This window comes from Lycorma delicatula, chromosome 4, assembly GCF_047948215.1.
Source record: "Lycorma delicatula isolate Av1 chromosome 4, ASM4794821v1, whole genome shotgun sequence".
Taxonomy (NCBI): domain Eukaryota; kingdom Metazoa; phylum Arthropoda; class Insecta; order Hemiptera; family Fulgoridae; genus Lycorma; species Lycorma delicatula.
This window is the reverse complement of record NC_134458.1, coordinates 131482964-131504984: the sequence shown is the minus strand read 5'-3', so window position 1 is coordinate 131504984 and position 22021 is coordinate 131482964. Positions and strand designations below refer to the sequence as shown.

Genomic DNA, 22021 nt, shown 5'->3' with positions numbered 1-22021 from the left:
CCCACTGTCTCTCTGATTTGCCATGTGTGGCCAGGCATTGTCATACAAAACAAAATCCCTCATGATAGCATCCCACATCATTTGATTTTATAGTTCTAAGATTTTTTTTTATATTCTGCAATACATATCGGCATTCAAAGTATTTCTGTGATCACTAAATTTCATAAGAAAAAAAATTTTTGATCAAAAATTATCACATTATCACAGCAATTGGCCACTTATCTTTCTTCGTCATCAATGTTCATTCACCCTTCTCAAAATGAATAACACCGATGTCTTACTTTAGTGTCACTCATAACATTTAGCTCATTAACATCACAAATTTGCCTGAGAATTTTAGCTGCTGAATTGTTTTTTGCCATCAAAATTCAGATTACTCCTCATACTTCACACTTGGTGGGATCATGAAGTGCATATATAGGTAGCAAATTCAAAATGGACTTTAATCACCTTGTATACATCTGCAGTTCATACAAGTGCATTTCTATTCTGGTCATCACACTTCCCAAACATTCAGAACTATCAACCACTTCATAAAATATATTTATGACTTCTCTATGTTCTTTTTAGTAAAAGTTAGTTTTATTTTCCTCTTCATCCCTTACTTCTCAAGTTCAAAATTACAAACAATTAGGGTCTTGTAATCTAAAAAAATTACTTCTTGTTGTCTCCACTTTCAAACTATTTTTCTAGAAGTATTAAGATAAGTGAAGTTAAAAAATATATACATTAAAATTGTATTACATCAAATATCAACCTTTTGATGATTATGATTCTGTTCAACAAGATTTGAAATTTTTTTTGGAATACAATTTTAATTTTATTCAACAACAAAAATTGCTTTTTATTAACTTCAAAAATAACAGCTAATTCAGTAATCTTTAAATTAGACTATATTTATGTACATCTTAACTTAAAAAAATCTATAAAATGTTTAAAATTATACTTATGCAGAAATATCTGACAACTCAATTTCTATTTCAATAGCTAATTACAAACATTTAAACACACCAAGCCAAAAATACCTTTGATACAATATATTACAACCTGTGTGTGGTCAATATGGTTTTTCAACAACATACATCATTTTATTGCTGGATTATAACTAAGAGAGTGTGAGAGAAAGAGATACTATTAATATCTGGTGGATAATTCTTCAATCATCCACCAGAATTATCTATAAGAATTAGTAATAATATCATTACAGTACTTCGAAATACCTGCATGTACAACTTGGCTAATGCAATCTGTGTCACTGAATCATTTGGTTTATATAACAATGAACGTTTGTAATGACTAATTGCAGAATCATAATTTCTTAACATTGTAGCATACTCTGCCATTTGATGACACAATTTAGCAGCAAAAATAGGATCACCCCTGCCCATCTGTTCCTGTACTTCCTGAAGTATTTGTAGCGCACCTTCAATATCTCCTGATTTTTCACGAACCTGAAAGGTATAATTTTCATCCACATCAATCCATAAAACTCATAAATAATTCAAACAAATATATACTTAGCAGAAATCAAATTAAATATTGTACATACCGAAGCACATTAAAATACTTACAAACAGAAATCAGTGTAAACCCAGTATGTACTATTGTTACAGTACTGTCTGCTATTTTCTGCACCATACAAAGTGAAGCCTGACTTTTGAAACCCTACTAATCATTAATGGAAATTGATAAAACTTTTATTACATAGATTTTTTTTTAAACGTGTTCTTTTTGAACTTTTGAATGTACAATAAATGCATTTTATAAAAGTAATTTGGCAACATAAGTGAATAGTTAAATGTACTTGATTATTAATAGGCTTTTCAAGTAGATCATCTTTGAAACTATCTGTAAAGTGCAATTTAACATTTAAAAAAATTTACCCTTTGAAGATTTTCTCATTATTTTTTTAAATATGTTAAAGTTTCAGCCTTCTAATGGAAGAGGGCTCAGCAGTAAAAAATATGTTTCCATTCTCAAAACACTTAGAAAAATAATTGTAAAACTCTCAGATTTAAGAAAAGGTTTTTCTGAATGAATAATTTTTGGTGCTCTGGTTTGGTATTAAGTAAGACCACCATCAAGTTCTGACAGCTCATACAAGCACTAAAATATTACTAATGTTGTATACATGCATTAACCTGTAGTAAATTTATGCCATTTGTATTTGAACAATAAACACACCCTGCCACCAACTGCCTAACTTACTTAAGACTGCAAACTTTGCTGATATTAAAACAATACATGAAAATATTAACTTCAAAGAAAGTTTTTACGTTTGAAATAACGTAATATATAGATACAATCCAGGTACTGCTTAGTTTTAACAGCTTTAAACCTCTTAATCATGTTAATACACCACCAATTATACATGAAAAAAATTAAAAATAAAGGCAGGCTTTAAAACAAGTTACTAATCAAATTATAATAAATTTGAAGAGTTAAAATGGTTCTACTAAAAAATAAAAACCAGGCATTACATTTCTTACTGGTCACAACACCAAACCTCCTCTTTTTTTATTTAATTATCAATAATTCAATTTGAAGTTTTTACATCAATTGTGTGCGGTCTACTGTAGAAAACAGAACTGCACCCACCAATTTTTCAAGTATAATCAGTTCCTAATTCAGCTTACACAAGAGGTATTTATGCACATTTCACATGCTTTTTTATTTCATGACAAAACTGCGTAGACATTCCAACCACAACAGCTAGTAATAAAGTACATTTTTACAGATTGCCTATTATTAGTAATCATCATCATCAAACATTATCTGTTAAGGATTAGGCTCATTGGACTTGTTCTGTACAACATGTTGTAAAGGTGTAAATAATCTCTTCGAGCAAAGTGTACGTTGCTTTGAATTTTTGTCAGTGCTATTCCGAACTGGTGGTCAAGTATATACCTTCCACCAGTGTCTGTGTTTTGCTTCTGTTTGCTGTGGTAAAGTGCTTCTGCAATGTTTTGTGTCAATAAAGTTTAGACCATTATATACAACTCACGGAGTTACACTGTAAGGTGCAAGACTTGTTCAAGCACCTGCCTCACTGCGCTGAAAGAGTGGCTCAACAACTCTTGGTCATAAGTCCCTGTGACGAGCAAAGGGGTCGCCCCCTTAGTCCTGACTGCACTCTTATAAGAGCGAAGGCCGTAATCAGCGATTACATGCTAGTTTTTCAACTTCATGTACTCAATCTGACAGTGACGAAGAGGTACAGTGAGTGACAGGAGAATATTCAAGGTCTTTGGCTGCCTGTAGCTCGTTGTGAGTAGTTGTCATGCCAGTGGAATTACCCAATATAAAGATAGAAGGTAGACAAGCAAGCATCTAGAGTAGATAGTAGTAGTCAGATAAGGGAATCTCAGGTCATGAAAGCATTTCAAATTGTAGCACGGAAGTCCAGGCAAAAGAGGAGGCTGGAACCTTTTTCTCTGACCTCCTCGACATCAGAAGATGAAGGTCCACTATGGACACAGGTACACCTGCCCGGGCAGTTAAGCCAAACCCTCTTATACAGAAATTCTGAAGCAAGAAGGGCAGACCAGGAACTTCTGCTATGATGGTTAAGGCAATGCAGGAGAACTTAGATAGTCTGCTAGTTTTTGCAGAAAACCTCTGCAACCTCAGCTCAAAGGTGAAAGCAAAGTTGATACCACAAGTTCCGGCATTTCAAGGTTCTGTCCACATTGGTGGAAGGGTATGAAAAGTTGGCCTCCCAACCCAAGGAGGTCAAAGTTATTCAAAAACTGGTCTCAGCCCCGGCCCCGGCACAGCCTAGGCGCTATGCTGACATCGTGAAGCATAAGATGAAAGAGAGTTAGATGGTAAAAAAGCCAGAGGTACATTATGTTAACATGGCTGAGGACTCAACCAAGTCCAGTAAAAACCTGAAAAAGGACTTTCAGGCTGCCCTTTCAGACAACCAAAGGGGCCTTAAAATTTGAGACATAAAAGAAACCAGCTAAGGGTTGGTTGCAGTTGCAGATAACAAGGAGACAGTTTGAGTCATCACGGACACTCTGGTCATCAAGAAGCTTGACGTGAAGGTAGATCCCAAAAGGAAGCGTGGGTCATTGTCTACAACATTGACCGCAGTTTGTCCGATGAAGTGTTCTGACTCTCATACGAGAGCAGAACACAGATATGGATAAGGCTTTTTCACAGATTTGGATAAGGCTGCTTTTGAGAAGTAATGTAGGATGGTCTTCAAGACTGGTAAACATGATGTCCAGCGGTATCACAGGGTTTTTGAAGTAGGTGCTGGTCTCTTCCAGAAGTTTTTGGCTGAGGGGAGGATATATGTCAACTTTGCATCTTGTCGTGTTAAGGAATACCTTGAAATGCAATGATGTTTAAAGCAGCAGGTTCAGTCAGAGGGTCAAGTTCTGTAAATACGCATTGGTCTGCAAGCATTGTGGCAAGGAAAGCCACAAGCAAGATGACTGTCTGTAGAGGAAAGAGACTCCATCTTGTAAAAGGTTGCACAAGAACCACAGGCACTCCGTCAATAATGAGTACATCTCAACTGCCCTTAGATAGCAACCATATCTAAGGGCATTTAAGATATATTTCAACTCTCTGGATGGTTAGATTCAGTCAACTGAATACCCAGGGTGCCTATGTTGTCCAAGTAGAGTTAGGTGAGGGTGTCGAACAGCAGAGTCTCAATGTCATACTTCAGCACCCATACATGGTCAAAAGAGATCTGCCAGGTTTCCAAGGATGGAAAAGTTCTTCATTGGACAAGACAGTAAGTCCACAATTCTGTGCAGGAAATCTTTGGACAGTGTTTTCGTGCTGCAGGCCTCGACATGCATAATGTCATCGTCAAGCTTGCCATAAATGGTTTGGATCTAGTAGTTGTTAAGTTTGTATTTCCAGTACAGATGTCCCATGAACAGCATTTGGAAAAATGGGATAGAATACTTAGGTTGGTATGAGGAGGTTGTCTGATTCTGACAGGTGTTGATGCAAATACCAAATCACCTCTTTGGCACAGTGAGATCACAGATGAAGGCTGTCAATTGGTCAAAGGTTTCATCACGCAGTATAATTTAGAGGTTTTCAATGTTAAAGGCAAGTTGGCTACCTATGCTGGCATAGTTAATAGACAGAAGACTTTCTGTGGTACCAACATTGATGTTACCATTGGCAAGGATATCCCTGGTAGGATTCAGAACTGGTCCATAGTTGATGATTGTGCAAGCGATCATCGGCTTACAGTTTTTGACTTAGTACAATTTTTTGCAATTTAAGCAGGCTACGCGATGTCAATAGGAGTACATTCCTGTTCAGCATGGACGCTTCCTGCACAGAAAGGCAGATTGGCCTAAATTTTCTTATCTTCTTGCGGCCAGACTTCAGGTGTTTGCTCAAAGTTTGGACAAATTCCCATTACAGGACCTGGCAGAAGGTATTTCTTCCGCAGTCATTGAAGCGGCAGATCAATCCATTCCCCAAGATACAGGTCAAGAGAGAGTAGCTGGTTGGTGGACTTGGGACTTGACTGCAATAAAGCAGACTGTGGACTGGCTCAGGAGAGCCGCACAACATGGGTGACCCTAATTGGTGTCCAGCTCTGTTCGTGGACAATTACCGAACAAGAACCAAGTACTTTCATAAGATTAGGTCTTCTAAACAACATACTTGGTGCTCTTTTGTAAAAGAGCAGGGAAATAAGGACCCATGGGGTGTTGTCTTGGACATAAGAAGAAAAATGACCTTCTATTGGCTCTCTCGACACAGGACGGTGTTGTAATAGATAAGTCACAGGTTTTGACTCTGAGATTACAGAAGTAGAGATCCGTCAGGTAATCTGCAATCTAGCTAAGAATAAAGCACCTGGATATGATTCTATCACGGTGGAACTCCTTGTTTGCATATTGCCCATAGTTCTTCGTCCCCTTACTAGGACTTTCAATAGAATGCTTTTTGCTGGATATTTTCCAATTTGTTGGAAACATGGTGTATTAAAATTACTTTTCCAAGGTGGTGACAAGAATCCCACCGTAAGCTCTTCTTACCAGCCTCTGACACTCTTGCCTGTAATAGGTAAGTTCTTCGAGAAGGTTTTATACCTTCGAATAAATAGTAGGGTAATCACTTGTTAATGAACAACCAATATGGTTTTCGCCCTGGCAAGGGCACAGAGGACGCTACTCTCAAGGTATTGGACACAGCATCAAATAGTATTTGCAAATATGTTATTGGTGTTTTTTTAGACATATCCAGGGCCTTCAATAATCTGTGGTGGCTCTCAGCATTGTTTCAATTGCAGCAGCGTGGTTGCATGCAAAATCAGATACTCTTCTTGATCAGATGCAACTCAGGCATGTTGAGTACTCAGGTTGTGGAGTCTTCAGCATAAGATGGTCTTTAGTGCAGAAAAGACCATGATGATGTTTTTGAAAGGCCACCCAGCCGAAACTTGTCACCCACAAGTTTTCATGGTCTTCACATTAGGTATGTCACCGTTCAGAAATATCTAGGTTTAATACTTGATGAGATACTTCAATTCAAGGAGCACCTTCAGTTTGTCACAAGCAAGGCAATTGATGTCTTCTTTGGTGTTCGAAGAGTGGTCCATCCAGATTGGGGTTCCATACCATGCGTATTCTTTACAAAAGTGTCTGTGAGGCCATAATGTTGTACGCTGCACCCGTCTGGGCTCATCATATGCTATTTCAATGTTATAGGGATGTTGTATTATGAGCCCAGCATCTTTTTCTAGCGGTTATTGGAGGCTTCAGAACCATCTCAAGAGAGGCGGTCTCTGTAATCGCCAGCACAAAACCAATAGATATCCTGGCTACAGAATATAGCAAGAGTTATATTTCTAAGAAGGAAGGCCTTCTTACACCGTTGTGTATGTGTGAGATCAAAGCCCAAGGTTTCGAATCTTGGCAAGTTAGGTAGAATGAATCTTCTACTGGTCGTTATATGCATAGTATATTTCCAGATGTAACAGGTTTGCGAGCGATTAGGTGGGTCTCCCGCAATCAGAACATTATACAATTTCTATCATGACATGGTGCCTTTAGCACAAGTTTGACTAGGTTTAGATTGGTTGACTCAGGCCTCTGCCCACACTGTAGAGTTGATTATACTGTGGACCATGTCCTTTATGTTTGTCCCTGATACGAGGCTGAACATACCAGAATTGCTAGGGAACTCAACAGAGTAAATTCCTTTCTGGATTTGCGGGTCAATTGGAAGACTTGCAGAGAATGGTCAATAGTGGCTGGCTTCCTAAAATATCTTGCACTGAGCATAACAGCTGATGGGGTATGAGTAGAGTAATACACTGGGTGGCTAGGGTACTGCATTGGCACCGAGCCTCAGTTAGTTTGAGGTATAGTGGAATTGTAATGACAGTATTGCTGTCAGCAGAACAGCGACTGCACTGCCGCAGGCATGGTCTCCCATGCAGCCAAGAGGTGAGCATCGTTTTGACAAGGACGAACAATAGCAGAGTTGCATTACCGCTGTCGACAGGATAGTGACTGCACTGCCAAGGGCATGGTTGTCCATGCAGCCGTGAGGTGTAGCACTATCTTGACAGTGGTAGTTTTATGTGGTGAGGTAAATGTCACGTGGGACTCAGCAATGGAGCTGTGTGGGAGTAGGAGGTCAACTGAGCAAGTTAAAATTGTAAGGGAACTGAGATTAAATTCGTTGTTGTGAACAACATTGCTGGTGGGGTACATTTTATTTACCAATTAGACTCTTATGTTATGAGACATTTACAGTCACTAATAGCTTACTTAAAATAGAAGTAGCCATGGGGTTCATGCTTCTGTGAACTTGGTTAGCTGGTTCAGAGGGAAACAAAGTAGGACAGTCAAGATGTCCGGCAGAGGCCAACAACGAGAGCAAAGGTCAAGTTAAAAAAGTCACTGATGTGAATGTCTACAGAGACATTTACATTGGTGGCATCCCAACTGAGGCCTAGCTTATTACTTGAGATGTAATCAGTTAGAGGGTCTAAAGACAACCTCCGTTAAAGCCTATCAGGACTAGGAACAGGGAGGGTGGTGTGATGACTGGAATCGTCACAAGGAGGGTGTGTTCCCCAATGGGGGTTGAGATGTAAATGAAAAAACAAGCCACCATATTTTATAATCTCAGCATTCACACCATCTAAACCAGTTGCTTTCTGATTTTTTCTAACTCTTCATGGCTTTCTGAAGCTCATCCATGATGATATCATCAACATGACAGTTGGAGCAGCAGTCAACAAATTCAGAATCAGGGGAAGCTTCATCATACCATAGGTCCGCATAATGCTTTATCCACTCCTCCTCTGACACACAATTTATTCGCACACGTTCTCTATGTGTTTGTCCCATTGACCTAAAAAATGTTTAAGCTAGCTCCTGCCTGCCATACAGATCATCCTCAACGTTAGCAATTAATCTTTCCCAAGAACTTTGATGAGCTCTTGGGAAAGATTAATTGCTAATTATTAGTTTTATTTATTTTAATTTAGCAACTACCAGGTAAATAAATTACAGTCACTTGGGACAAAAAAAAATGTTGTTACTAATGAAAAATGCCATGCCTGACTGGAATTTGAATCTAGAACCTTCCAGATGAAACACAGTGAAAATAATACTGTGGAGATGTTATTTCATAGTATCATTCATTAGTATTCTATTAATTAATCCTAACTAAACATAGCAATTCCTTATAATACCTTGGCTAACAGTGGTGCCTTAACAGAAAGTGGTAAATCTTTTAATGCAGCATTTGCATGATCGGTTTGTCCTAATTTTAACAGCAATTCGGCTAATTCCAAACTACCTTCTAGACCTATAACACAAAATCCCATATTAATCTTTGAACAATATTAATAGAGTCAAATACACAACATAAAAAAATTAAAACAGAGGGAACATCAAGATTCAAATCCAGATTATTAAAAACAAAACAAGAGATCCAACATAATATGTGCTAAACAATGCATAAAAAATTTTAAATATTGTATTTATTCGAGTACCCCCACACTTTTTTTCTTAGAATTGGAGAGAAAAAATAAGAGTGTGGGGCTTACTTGAAACATAGCCTTTAGCCAGGATAATTTATGTAAAGTAAACGTTTTCTTAGAAGTACCTAAATTTAATCACATAAATATAGCTACATTAGGCTTTCGTTTATCAATACCAGATGCTACTTATACAGAATACACCCTTAATTATTAACATCCTGTTCATATTATCGATAGGAACAAAGTTACGGTATTTTTATAAAACTGATTCATTCTGTATAGGCTGCATTCGGTTCTAATGACACTACAGTTACAGTATCAGTTACCCATCGTCGTCTTGTCTACTCGCCATAGTCATTGTACTGTTTGTATATGTGGACAGTTATGTGCATTTTATCTGTTTAGTTTATCTTGTAAAGTTTAATACGGTGATTTATTTTAATTATGCATTAAAATGAGTACAAAAGGACAGTGTCTACGATCTTTTACAGTAAATGAAAAACTGCACGTTATAGAAGAGGCTGAAAAAATTGGACATTGGGTGGCAGGAAGAAAATTTGGTATAGATGAAAGCTGCATTTGAGACTGGCATAAGAAGAAACAACTTCTGGTGAAAGGCACTGGTAATAAAAGGGCTTTTTGTGGCTTAAAACCAAAAGACAAAGACATAGAAAAAAAATTGTATGACTGTTATAGAAAAAAGGAAATGTGGTTATGATGTCACGACAGATATGTGTCAATCATATGCTCGTGAAATCGCTAAGTCATTGAATAAAGTTCATTTTAAAGCAAGCCATGGATGGATAACACGATTTTTTGCACGAAATGATTTGTCAATAAGATGAGACGACCATTTCTCAAAGACTTCCAGACGCTTATGAACAAAAAATATTACATTTTCACAAATACATAATAAATCTTAGAAAAGATAAAGGCTATGTGCCGTAGTACAGTCAATTTGTATTTTTATTTGAAAATCCTTACATACCGATTGATGTTTTTTCCATATGTTAGGGGTGATGAGGGAAGCTTAACTCCAGATTTTTAACATCCCCCTCCCATAGATTTTTGAAAAACTCAAAAAGTTTTTGAAATGTGTTTTTCTCTGAATCTATATATTTTAGAGAAAAGTTTTTTAAACAAAAAATGTAGATGACATTCTCCTCTACAATTAATGTCTTTGAAGTTATTCCGTATAATTTGAAATTGAAATACTAGCTGGCGCTGAAGTTGTAAAAAACGTGTTTTTTCGGTTTTTTCACCGGAAAGTATTGTTTTTCGTCTGTATTGCATTTGGAAAAGTTGTTAATCTCAAAAAACAACCAACTTTTATTTAAACAATTTTCTTGTACAACTTACCGTTTTGTAGCTGTAGCTTGTGAAAGTGTGAAAATGTTGTGAATTGGGCACATGTTGGAAACCGGTCTACTCGTTTACAACTTTTTTACAACTTCAGCGCCACCTAGTATTTCAATTTCAAATTATACGGCATAACTTCACAGACATTAACTGTAGAGGAGAATGTCCTTAAATTTTTTGATTGAAAAACTTTTCTCTAAAATGCATAGATTCAGAGAAAAACGCATTCCCTCATCACCCCTAACGGATGGACAAAAGATCAATCGGTAGGTAAGGATTTTTAAATACAGCCTATTTTGATGACAAATTGCCTGTACTACCCTTCTCAAATAGGAAATGCTGATCAAACCCCCATATATTTTGAAATGCCATTTGACAAAACCGTTAACAAAAAAGGTGAAAAAAGTGTTACGATTCGCACTGGTGGTAATGAAAAACAAAGGTGTAGTATTATGCTTTGTATTACTTCTGATGGATCAAAATTACCTCCGTACATTGTTTTTAAAAGAAAAAATCTTCCTACTGTACAGGTAAATGGAGTTATCAGAGCACAGGAATAAAGTTGGATGGACGAAACCTTAATTTTAGATTGGATCAGGTGTGTATGGCAAAAGCAATCAGGAGATTTACTTAATAAAAAAATACCAGTATGCTAGTAATGGATAGTTATCGGGGACATTCGACTTAAAATGAAAGACATTTTAAAAAAGGGTATGACAGACCAAGTAATAATTCCAGGCGGATTGACATCTCTATTGCAATCACTAGATGTCTGCGTTAATAAACCGTTCAAATCTGCATTAAAACAACTGCACAGTAAATGAATGGCTGATGAAAATTTCTTTCTCACGCCTACAGGAAGAATCAAACGTCCAGATTTTAACCAGATTTGTATTTGGATAAAAGATGCTTGGGAAGGTATTTCCACGGAATTAGTAAGGAAAAGTTTAAAAAAATGTGGAATATGTAATGAACTTGATGGTAGTGAAGATTACCTTTGGCAGAGCGATGTGGAGACTACCGTTAACTCTTCTACAGACATTGACAGTGACAGTGATTAATTAAAAATAAAATCCCATATTAAAAGGTGTATTGGAATGATCCTTTTCAACATGATACTTTCTTTTCGTTTGACTGGCCTACTGATTCTGAACTAAACTAGTACTTACAGTAATTAATTATTAATGTAATATTAATTTTGTAATTTAAATGAACAAATTAAATGCTTTACTTTCTGAATATTTTCGTATTTACGTATTTTTTTATCATATCTGTAGCACTTTAAAATACCGGTATATACTCAATTATTTTTTTAGATTTTCAGTCTGGAAATCGAGGTGCGGGGCTTATTTGTGGGCAGGGGGTACTCGAATAAATATGGTATTTGTCATATAACATGTAATTGTCATACACTATATACAGGAATTAAACAACAAATATTTACTTAAATGTATGTTATCATGTGAGCACCAACACAAAAGTACTTGAAACAGGCTGTAAATCACAACGTATAAAAAAAAAAATCACACCCAAAAAAATTAATATTTCTGAAAAATTATACATACTAAATTTAAAAATAAAAATATTTAATTCAAATTTCATATTTTAACATTTTAAGGGGAGTTAGATTGTTCTAAATACCTTACTGTCATGTACAATAACTTTCAAACTTTGTTGGCAGAATAATATCACTAATTATATACCAAAAAAAATTTTCTGGTCATGTTAGCACAACCAAAATAATTCTTGTACAACTATGCTATTATTCTATTGGCTTTTTCTGATATTTACATGTTAAATCTAAATTCAAAGAGTCATGATATTGTACTTGTATCTAACATTAAGTGACATTTATAAACTATGATAGGGTTGTTGCAATCATCTTCTAATTTTTTTTCTATGTGCTGTGTGGGCATTATATATAGTGAAGATAAAAATGTTATTACATACTGAATAGGATGAATGATGAAAAAGTGATAATTACTGACATTACTGTAATAATGCATCAGAAGTTGAAGATTGCTACGATGAGAAGAGTGAATTAGTTACTTTTTTAAATAGGATTTATCAATTTCCAAGTTCTAAAACATACTGAAATTGAATCTAGAATTTTAATTCTAAAGTAGACTACTGAAAAAGAGATTAGCTGATCACTAAATGGAAAAAACACAAACCTTTTACTATTTGTAAAAGGTCAGCAAGTGTAATAGTGATTCTCATAATACTGGTTAAACTAAAAATTAAAGAAAACCATAGTTACTTTGAAAAGCAAATAAATAGTTCTGTGATTTTCTAAAATTTTTGCAGGTATTTAACTATGGTGTTTTCTAATCACTATACATCACCTACCTAATGAGAAGCACTTTGGTAACATTTACCCCGTAGTCCAAATCTTTGGTTAAAGCATTTATGATTGTTACTTGTAATAATTTGCAAAAAAAATCCTATTTTAAGGTACGGAAAACATTCATAAGCCATAATCAACATTTTTTCTACTCTTACTGCATTTACTTGTTATAAATAAAACATAAATTCAACAACTACACCAGTATGAAAACATACCTGCCTCTCTGTAACTTTTTATAGCTTTTCCATACTGATGAGTTTTTACAAGTAGTTTACCCAATTTGCAAGCAATTGAAGCATCTTTCGGATTTTTCCTTAATGCTAGTTCATAAGTTTCAACCGCTTGTTCTGGTTCCTAAAACCATTTTCAAAATATTAATATTTTACATAATAGAGTACACAACAAAATAAAAATATAACTAAGAAAAGAACCAGTTAAAATTCAGAAATGACGAAGGCATAAAATACCCAGTAAAGACATATGCAATGCAAGCATTAAAATAAAAGAGGGCAAATACAAAGAATTACACAATTAGCATTCTCAAACGTAGAGAGTACATTAAAAAACATGACAGAATGTGATATTTTTAAATTACTGAAAATGATGAAAGAGATCTCACTTTCAAATTACTTGGAAATTATTCTTCCAGGACCTTTAGGAGTTCAACTATGCATCTAACAAACAGTATTGTAAATGTATTGACAGGTGTTATATAATTAGGTCCAAAAAGTCCTCTGAATGAACAATTTTCATGTAATTTTAAAAAGTCTTTTAAAATCTGTATTAATTTTAAAGAGAACTCCTTTAATAATAAAAGTTTTTAATTCACATTAAATAAACAAATTTCCTCATAGCTATCAACAACTAAGCAAAAAAAATATCTGTAGCAGGATACTGAACCTACTAATGACAACAGATTGATTTATGAATCAGACTAATCTGATTTTTTTTCTGTCATTTTGTTTTTTTATAAATTATATATATAATTGGCAAGCAAATTTTTATTAAAAATTAAATTAAATAAAAGCATATTATAATTTTTGTAATCTAAGGGATAAAAAAAATTACCTGAATAGCAAGATAAGCATCACCAAGCATTATTAAGTTTTCAGTGGAAGGATTTGTTTCAACAAGTTGTCTAAAACATTCAGCATAAGCTCGACCATCTTTCATTTCATGAAGATGAATATCAGCCATTTTCATGCGTGCCTTTTAAAAAATGAAAACATACTAATTGTATAAATTACGTAAAAGTAAATACGTAAACATTACTTAATACTGGGTTGTAAATAACAAAACTCAGGAAAAATTATGATATTTAGACAAAAAATCTGTTTTACTTTCAATAATCATATATAACAAAATTTTTTTTTTTTTGTCTTCAGTCACTTGACTGGTTTGATGCAGCTCTCCAAGATTCCCTATCTAGTGCTAGTCGTTTCATTTCAGTATACCCTCTACATCCTACATCCCCAACAATTTGTTTTACATATTCCAAACGTGGCCTGCCTACACAATTTTTCCCTTCTACCTGTCCTTCCAAAATTAAAGCGACTATTCCAGGATGCCTTAGTATGTGGCCTATAAGTCTGTCTCTTCTTTTAACTATATTTTTCCAAATGCTTCTTTCTTCATCTATTTGCCGCAATACCTCCTCATTTGTCACTTTATCCACCCATCTGATTTTTAACATTCTCCTATAGCACCACATTTCAAAAGCTTCTAACCTTTTCTTCTCAGATACTCCGATTGTCCAAGTTTCACTTCCATATAAAGCGACACTCCAAACATACACTTTCAAAAATCTTTTCCTGACATTTAAATTAATTTTTGATGTAAACAACTTATATTTCTTACTGAAGGCTCGTTTAGCTTGTGCTATTCGGCATTTTATATCGCTCCTGCTTCGTCCATCTTTAGTAATTCTACTTCCCAAATAACAAAATTCTTCTACCTCCATAATCTTTTCTCCTCCTATTTTCACATTCAGTGGTCCATCTTTGTTATTTCTACTACATTTCATTACTTTTGTTTTGTTCTTGTTTATTTTCATGCCATAGTTCTTGCGTAGGACTTCATCTATGCCGTTCATTGTTTCTTCTAAATCCTTTTTATTCTCGGCTAGAATTACTATATCATCAGCAAATCGTAGCATCTTTATCTTTTCACCTTGTACTGTTACTCCGAATCTAAATTGTTCTTTAACATCATTAACTGCTAGTTCCATGTAAAGATTAAAAAGTAACGGAGATAGAGAACATCCTTGTCGGACTCCCTTTCTTATTATGGCTTCTTTCTTATGTTCTTCAATTGCTACTGTTGCTGTTTGGTTCCTGTACATGTTAGCAATTGTTCTTCTATCTCTGTATTTGAACCCTAATTTTTTTAAAATGCTGAACATTTTATTCCAGTCTACGTTATCGAATGCCTTTTCTAGGTCTATAAACGCCAAGTATGTTGGTTTGTTTTTCTTTAATCTTCCTTCTACTATTAATCTGAGGCCTAAAATTGCTTCCCGTGTCCCTATACTTTTCCTGAAACCAAATTGGTCTTCTCCTAACACTTCCTCCACTCTCCTCTCAATTCTTCTGTATAGAATTCTAGTTAAGATTTTTGATGCATGACTAGTTAAACTAATTGTTCTGTATTCTTCACATTTAGGTATTAACAAAATTAGGGACAGTAAAATATGAGTTTCATTGCAAAGGTTTTATAAGAAAACTTCCCAATTCTCAGTAACATAAAACCACACCTGAACATTTTTTCAATTTAAAAAAAAATTATGATAAGTTTGCATTATAAATGTAACTAATTTTTGCCTGTAGTCAATGTTATTAATATTAAATAATACTATGTTTATGCTGTAATAATATTACAATGTTATTAAATATTACTTGGGCTTCTCATGAAGAAAGCTTACTTTATCAATGCCATGAGAGTACGACTGCCCAAAAAGCATTCATTTAGAATGCTGAAGAACAGCATTCTAGATAAACCAAAATGAAAAAATGCTCAGCCTTGCCAACTGACACCTTTACTATGATCACCAGAAGGACTGGCTGTATAATAAACACTATATCTCTCAGAGAAAGTAACTAGTACCTTGTGTACCTCAGGTGGCTTAACACGGATAACAGCCAAAAGAAAGATTGAACCAGATAATATAAAGCTTATGTAGAGTTGTTCCAGTGAATCTACGAGCACATCACATGCTGACATCTCATTATATTACTGTTTTCCAAAACATTATTTTTGCGTGTAATTATTATTTTTATTTTATTTTTTGACTTGCAAACAGTACGGGCACCTAAACAATACATTTATGTTGTGTGTTCAATTCTTTCACTTGAGTTGATTACATGTATAAAAATTCTTAATGACTCAATCTTGTAAACAATAACAATTCCTTAACCAATGACCTAATGCTCAATTGGTATTTTGTACAGGCCTATAAAAATTTATACATAAATGAATTTAAATCCATAGTTAAGAAAAAAAACTTGAGAATCAAGCACATGAAATTATCAATAACGTTTATGAGTTTATGAAAAAAAGGAGTTCTAAAAGTAGGTAAATTAACTGACAATAAATATATACTTGGCAATCAAAAATGCGAAGGAAGAACTACTGCTGCTTGTGGGATATCAAGAATACAAGTTCAAAAACTCAGAAGAGAAAAAAGACTTGATTCTTCAATAAACATCCAAATCGTGTTCTTTCAACATGCCGAAAAAGAATAAACAATATTCAAAACCTGTTAATGGACTGAACAGTTTTGATTTAGGTGTAGTTAAACACAGTTAATGAATTTCATTTAAAGAAGAATCAATTACCTACTTTAAAAAAAATAAGGCAAGAACTTTAGTCATCTATTGATTTTAAAGGCAGTGAATCAACTTCAGCTGTTATTCTGAAAGAGTTAGGTTTCAAATGACGTAAAACTGAAAATAACAGAAAACTTTTAATTGAGAAATACGATATCAGGTGGAAGAGAATAGAATATTTGCAGCCAATGGCTAAATACAGACAAAGCAATGCTACAATTTTTTATTTGGATGAAACGTACATTTTAAGTTCACATTGTTTGACAAAGTCATGGTCTGATGGTACAGTTGAGGAACTTCGTGTGCCAGTTAATAAAGGTGATTGTTTAATAATAGTAATTCATGCTGGAGGAGAAATCTGTTCTAATCCGAATGCATTACTAACTTGGAAAGCAAGTTCAAAAAGTGACAACTACCATAACAATACAAATACAGACAATTTCATGAAATGGACGCATGACAAATTGATTCCAAATCTTCCACCAGTGTCAGTAGTAGTTGTTGATAACACCACTTATCACAGCACAGGTATTGATAAAGTGCCAAATTCTAACTCCAGAAGAAAAGATATGACCGATTGGTTGGAGAAAACCCATATTCCATATAGTTCAAAAATGCTGAAACCAGAGTTATATTAATTAATAAAGTTACATAAAACTGAAGTACAAAAATATCAGTTGGATGAACTTTTAAAAAAAAAAAGGCATAGTGTTCTTAGACTTCCACCATACCATCCTGATTTGAATCCGATTGAGGTGGTATGGTCAGCCATAGAGACATGTGGCAAGTCATAACACAACATTTTCTTCTACAAATGTTAAAAAATTACCTACAAAAAAAATCCCAGGAATGAAAATGAAAAAATATTGAAAAAGAGTATGAAAAACTGGAACCACTGAGATGAAATGACAGAACATTATATTATATGTGTAGACTCTGATAGTGAAAGTGAAAATGAAAGTGACAGTGATGCGATTCATTTAGTGAGGCTGGTTGCTAGATGTTTGAATTAGATACATGAAGAAAATTCAAATAGCTTTTGTTTATTATTAAAAATTAATAATTTAGTTATAAGATTATAAAACAATTAATTACGTACTGTTTATAATTTGTAAATGTTCATATGACAGTAATTACTGCGTACAGTATGATAAAAAGTAATACTTCGATTTGATACCCAGAGTTGATGTTTTCAGGCTGAGTAATAATACGCTGTCTGCTCGTGATGACTTAAGCTCATACATTGGCTGGGCCTAGTATACCTCTCTTCTGTTAAGAAATAGCACCACTACAGCTATTTACTAGGGAAAAATTTTTACTAAAAAATTATGTTACTTTTAAGTTGAAAATTAAAAAGAAAGGATTACCTGTATATAAAATGGATGTTTAGGTGTAATGCTAGATAATAAAGTTAAAGCCAATGTAGGGTCATGTTTTAACAATGCCAGTTCAGCACTAGCAATAGTAACACGACCTTCTTCATGTGTTTCTCTTAGCTTTTGTCCAGCATCCTGTAAGGCTTTTCCAGCTTCTTCTAACTGTCCTAGAGCCATCAAGCTTCCACTCATTTCAAGATACAAATTGCCTAATTCTATAAAAGATAATCTCTCTAAAAAAAAAGAAGAAAAGATTATAAAAATTAAAATAAATATGAACCCTAAACATGTACATAACTGCCAAACTAAAGATACTTAAACTTTACAAAAACAGAAGAAAGAAATTTTAAAATAATTATTACTATTATAATATGTTGTTTGTACTGGCTATAACTGACTTACACAATCTTTAATCTAGTCTCCAAAAAAGTTCAGAGAGATAAAAAAAAAGGTTCTTGTTAAAATTAGGAATATATTTATTACAAATATAGCAATAAATATTATCACTGTTTGATGCTTCGCATACCAGAAAATGTTGCTGTTGGAGTGTCTACACCTTTCATAAATTTCCAACAAAAAAAAAAACTTTTTATTATGGTGCCGAGTCAAAGAATTAACTCCCATTGTTAAACAAAAACTAATAACACATGCTTTCCTTTAGAATTCTGGTTTGTTTATATTACCTTAATAAGCTTTCATAAATTTTACCAACCAACATATCCCTGATTCTATAACAAAAAAATTTGCTTGACTATATTCTAAGGTAGTAGGTGCTTTTCCCATCAATAGAAAACAGTCTTGAGACTTTCTAAATTACAGAAATCCCTTTTTTTGCTAATTCTTCTGTATCTTACCAACAAGATCTCTATGTATATATTACACTAAAACATTTCTACAATTACATCTGATGTAAAGAATTAAGACAGTTTTTGATAAATCATTATTTACAATAGCCAGTAGAGATGATTTTGTGTCCATAAAGGTAACACTGTTAATATTCTTAATAAATAATTGTTAACATTCATTTGAATTCAGGTGGACTGTGACTTTAATGATCTTTCTTTTTTCATTTTACGTCATCTTGGTGTGAGTAGTACATATGTACATGTATTCTTAACTTATTTTGTGATATTTATTTAACATTCGTTCGGTTATTAGCTCTAATTATCTATGTATTGTCATATTTCCTATACAGGTTTACTTATATAATGTTTAAGCATATTAATTTAATTATTATCTACCTCCAATGGCTTAATCTTAATACACACAACACAAAAAGAATATCAAAGAAATCAAAACAAGTGCTACGAAGAACACACCTTTCTTTTTTTAAATTACAGCAGTTTATCAGTCCTTATCTTAAAATAAATAATTAATACTGCATTTAATCATCTTATACATTAATAGTTTTAAAATGAATAAAACAGTGATTTATAATTAATTATCTTAAATTATAAAACTAAATATAGATACATATATAAATATATATATGCTATTTACCATTATTAATAGATAAAGCTGTTTTTAGGGAATTAATACATGATTCATGATCACCATGAAATCGATGAACAGTGCCTAAAAGTAAATGATACCATGGCTTTTCACGAACCTCTAAATTAAAACTTAAAGCTCTTTCAAGGCTAGATTCAGCTTGATCATATTTCCCCTGTTAAAAGAAATATACATTAAAATAAATAAAAATAATACATGTTATTATTATTAATATTATACCTAAGTTCTTATAATTTAATCACCAGAATTCCAAAATAACAACTATTAATATCTTATAAATAAAACACTCGATCTCTCTTAAAAGAATATTTCTTAAAAACTGTTTAAAATCAAGTAAAATATTTCATTTAGTTCTGGCAATACACATAACTTTTGTTAGTATAGTCATCATTAGTGTAAAAAATATATTAATAAAAATTTCACCGAAGCAGTGAAATTTGAATTCCTCCTAAAATTTGAAGAAATGTCAAGCAAAACCAATTTGCATTTTATGTAATAAACATCCAGACCCCTGTGGATGACAACACCCACCTTGTGACAATTCCAGTTTCCACACCACCGCCTCCATTCCTAGCCCTGATAAGCTTCATCAGAAGTTGTCTTATTGAACTCTGATTATCACAGTCATCAGATTGGCGTCAGTCACTATGCCAATGATGTTGCAAATGCCTGCCAAGGCATTTGCATCAGTGTTACTCAACTTTGCTATTACCTTCGCTGTAGGTTTCTTCCAACATTTTCGCTCATCTACTTTTCACTTCAAACATGTTTTCCAAACATTTTTGCTAATGATCAAGTAAGCTCCCCTTATACAACTTTATTGACTCTTTTCTTTCATATCATAATGCTCATACAGATTTCTTTGGATTTACTAGCAGTAGCAAGATGATTTCATTCAACTTAGTAGGAAATATTATGCTAATCACTGAATTTGTACTTTTAAGTGACATTAACTATGTCATAAGTCACTAAAAAAAACCAATAGCCTGCAGTGATCTACTCAACCAGCATTTTCAACTTCTCTTATCTATAAGAACATTCAAGGAATGTGGCTTACACTATTGGCATTTTATCTAATTTCATATCATCCTTCAACTTTCTGTATGCTACTCTTGGAGACATTCCAGGTACTGAAGAACCATGCAGTTTGCTGTCATATTTACAACCCATAAATACTAATTTTTTCATATATACTAAGAAAAAAACCAAAACAACTTGAATGTAAAAAAAAAATTGTTTTTATACAGAAAACAAAGCCAATGAACAGTGAATGAACAATATATAAAACTTGAACTAAGATCAGGTTAATACAAGAATTAAATACAATACTAGCAATATTAACGGTGAGATTATAGAAACCTTACAAAGTACGAAAGAGAAAAATTCCTTTTCTCTCACAGAAATTTAACAAAACTTTTATAATGTATTTATTTAATATATAAATATTATGAACTAATGTTGCCATTCATGGCAGTTAAATCATGCATAAATTTAAAAAAAAAATATTTTTAATAAAATAAAATGCATTTCCGTAACTATTATTTGATTAAACTAATATTAGATTATTTGATTAAACTAATATTAGATTATTTGATTAAACTAATATTAATTATTATTTGACTTGAAACTAATTTACCTTATCAATATTTAGTTGAGCCATAATCAGATGGGCATCAATGTTAGTAGGATCAAGTTGATCTAGAAGGAGGCGTAACGTATTAATTGCATTCTCATTTTCATCAAGACTCAAATATCTTTTAGCTAAACTAAGCTGTGCATCAACTAAACCAGGACATGCTTCAACAACCTTTTTTAATACAGCAATACTTTTCTTAGAGCCTTCAACCTAAAATAAAGATATATATAAAAACAAATCTGAAAAGTAAATACCTACAACAAATAAATTAAAAATTTTCAGTAAATATTATCATTACAATAATGTTTTGTTTAACAAACATTTTTTGTGTGCAGGCATTTTTTATGCAGCTGTGTATAGATCAAAAAAGAATTTCACATAAATAGAATCTAATTGCAAAGAACTGACAGAACTTCTAATCTTTGACATCACCACCCCAATAACAACACCAATGTCAACCCTCCAACAATAAAAGAAATCTACCAAGCACTGAGATGAATTATAAAGAGGCAGGATAAGAGCAGACCTTTGCGGAGATCTGGAAACATGCAGGTAGACCAGCAAAAATCGCCCTTCATCAACAACTTATCATCATCTGGGTCAAAGAATTACCATAACACTGAACAGCCCTCATCCACCTGTTACACAAAAAAGTGAACAAAACAGACCTTAACGACTACAGGGGAATCTCACTCCTAGACACAACATATAAAATTCTTTCAAGAATCATCCTCAACAGGATCGGTTTACAACTTGAGAAAAACTAGGAAAATACCAGGGAGGTTTCAGACCCTGGAGGAGCTGTCCAAGCTAATACACTATCAAGCATTTATAACTTCAAGAAAGCATACAATTGCATTCACAGAGAAACCCAACTAAAAATTCTATGACACATAAAACTGACCTTCACAAACATTAAGCAGCATTCAGCGGCAAACTCTTGAAACCACATGAGATCAAAACAGGATTGCACCATGG

At 33.5% G+C, this 22021-nt stretch overlaps 1 protein-coding gene across 5 annotated transcripts in view; it reads right to left on the bottom strand.

Moving 5' to 3' along the window:
• Nucleotides 1-22021, bottom strand: part of LOC142323876 (tetratricopeptide repeat protein 21B) — a 107998-nt gene that overhangs the window by 27822 nt on the left and 58155 nt on the right. For all 5 annotated transcript variants that reach the window (XM_075364177.1, XM_075364178.1, XM_075364182.1 and 2 more), the window contains 7 exons: nucleotides 21044-21253; nucleotides 19396-19561; nucleotides 17887-18128; nucleotides 13764-13904; nucleotides 12911-13049; nucleotides 8699-8814; nucleotides 1221-1451 (listed from right to left, as the gene is read on the bottom strand). In XM_075364177.1, the coding sequence (XP_075220292.1) occupies nucleotides 1221-1451; nucleotides 8699-8814; nucleotides 12911-13049; nucleotides 13764-13904; nucleotides 17887-18128; nucleotides 19396-19561; nucleotides 21044-21253 (1245 nt within the window). The remainder of the gene's footprint in view (nucleotides 1-1220; nucleotides 1452-8698; nucleotides 8815-12910; nucleotides 13050-13763; nucleotides 13905-17886; nucleotides 18129-19395; nucleotides 19562-21043; nucleotides 21254-22021) is intronic.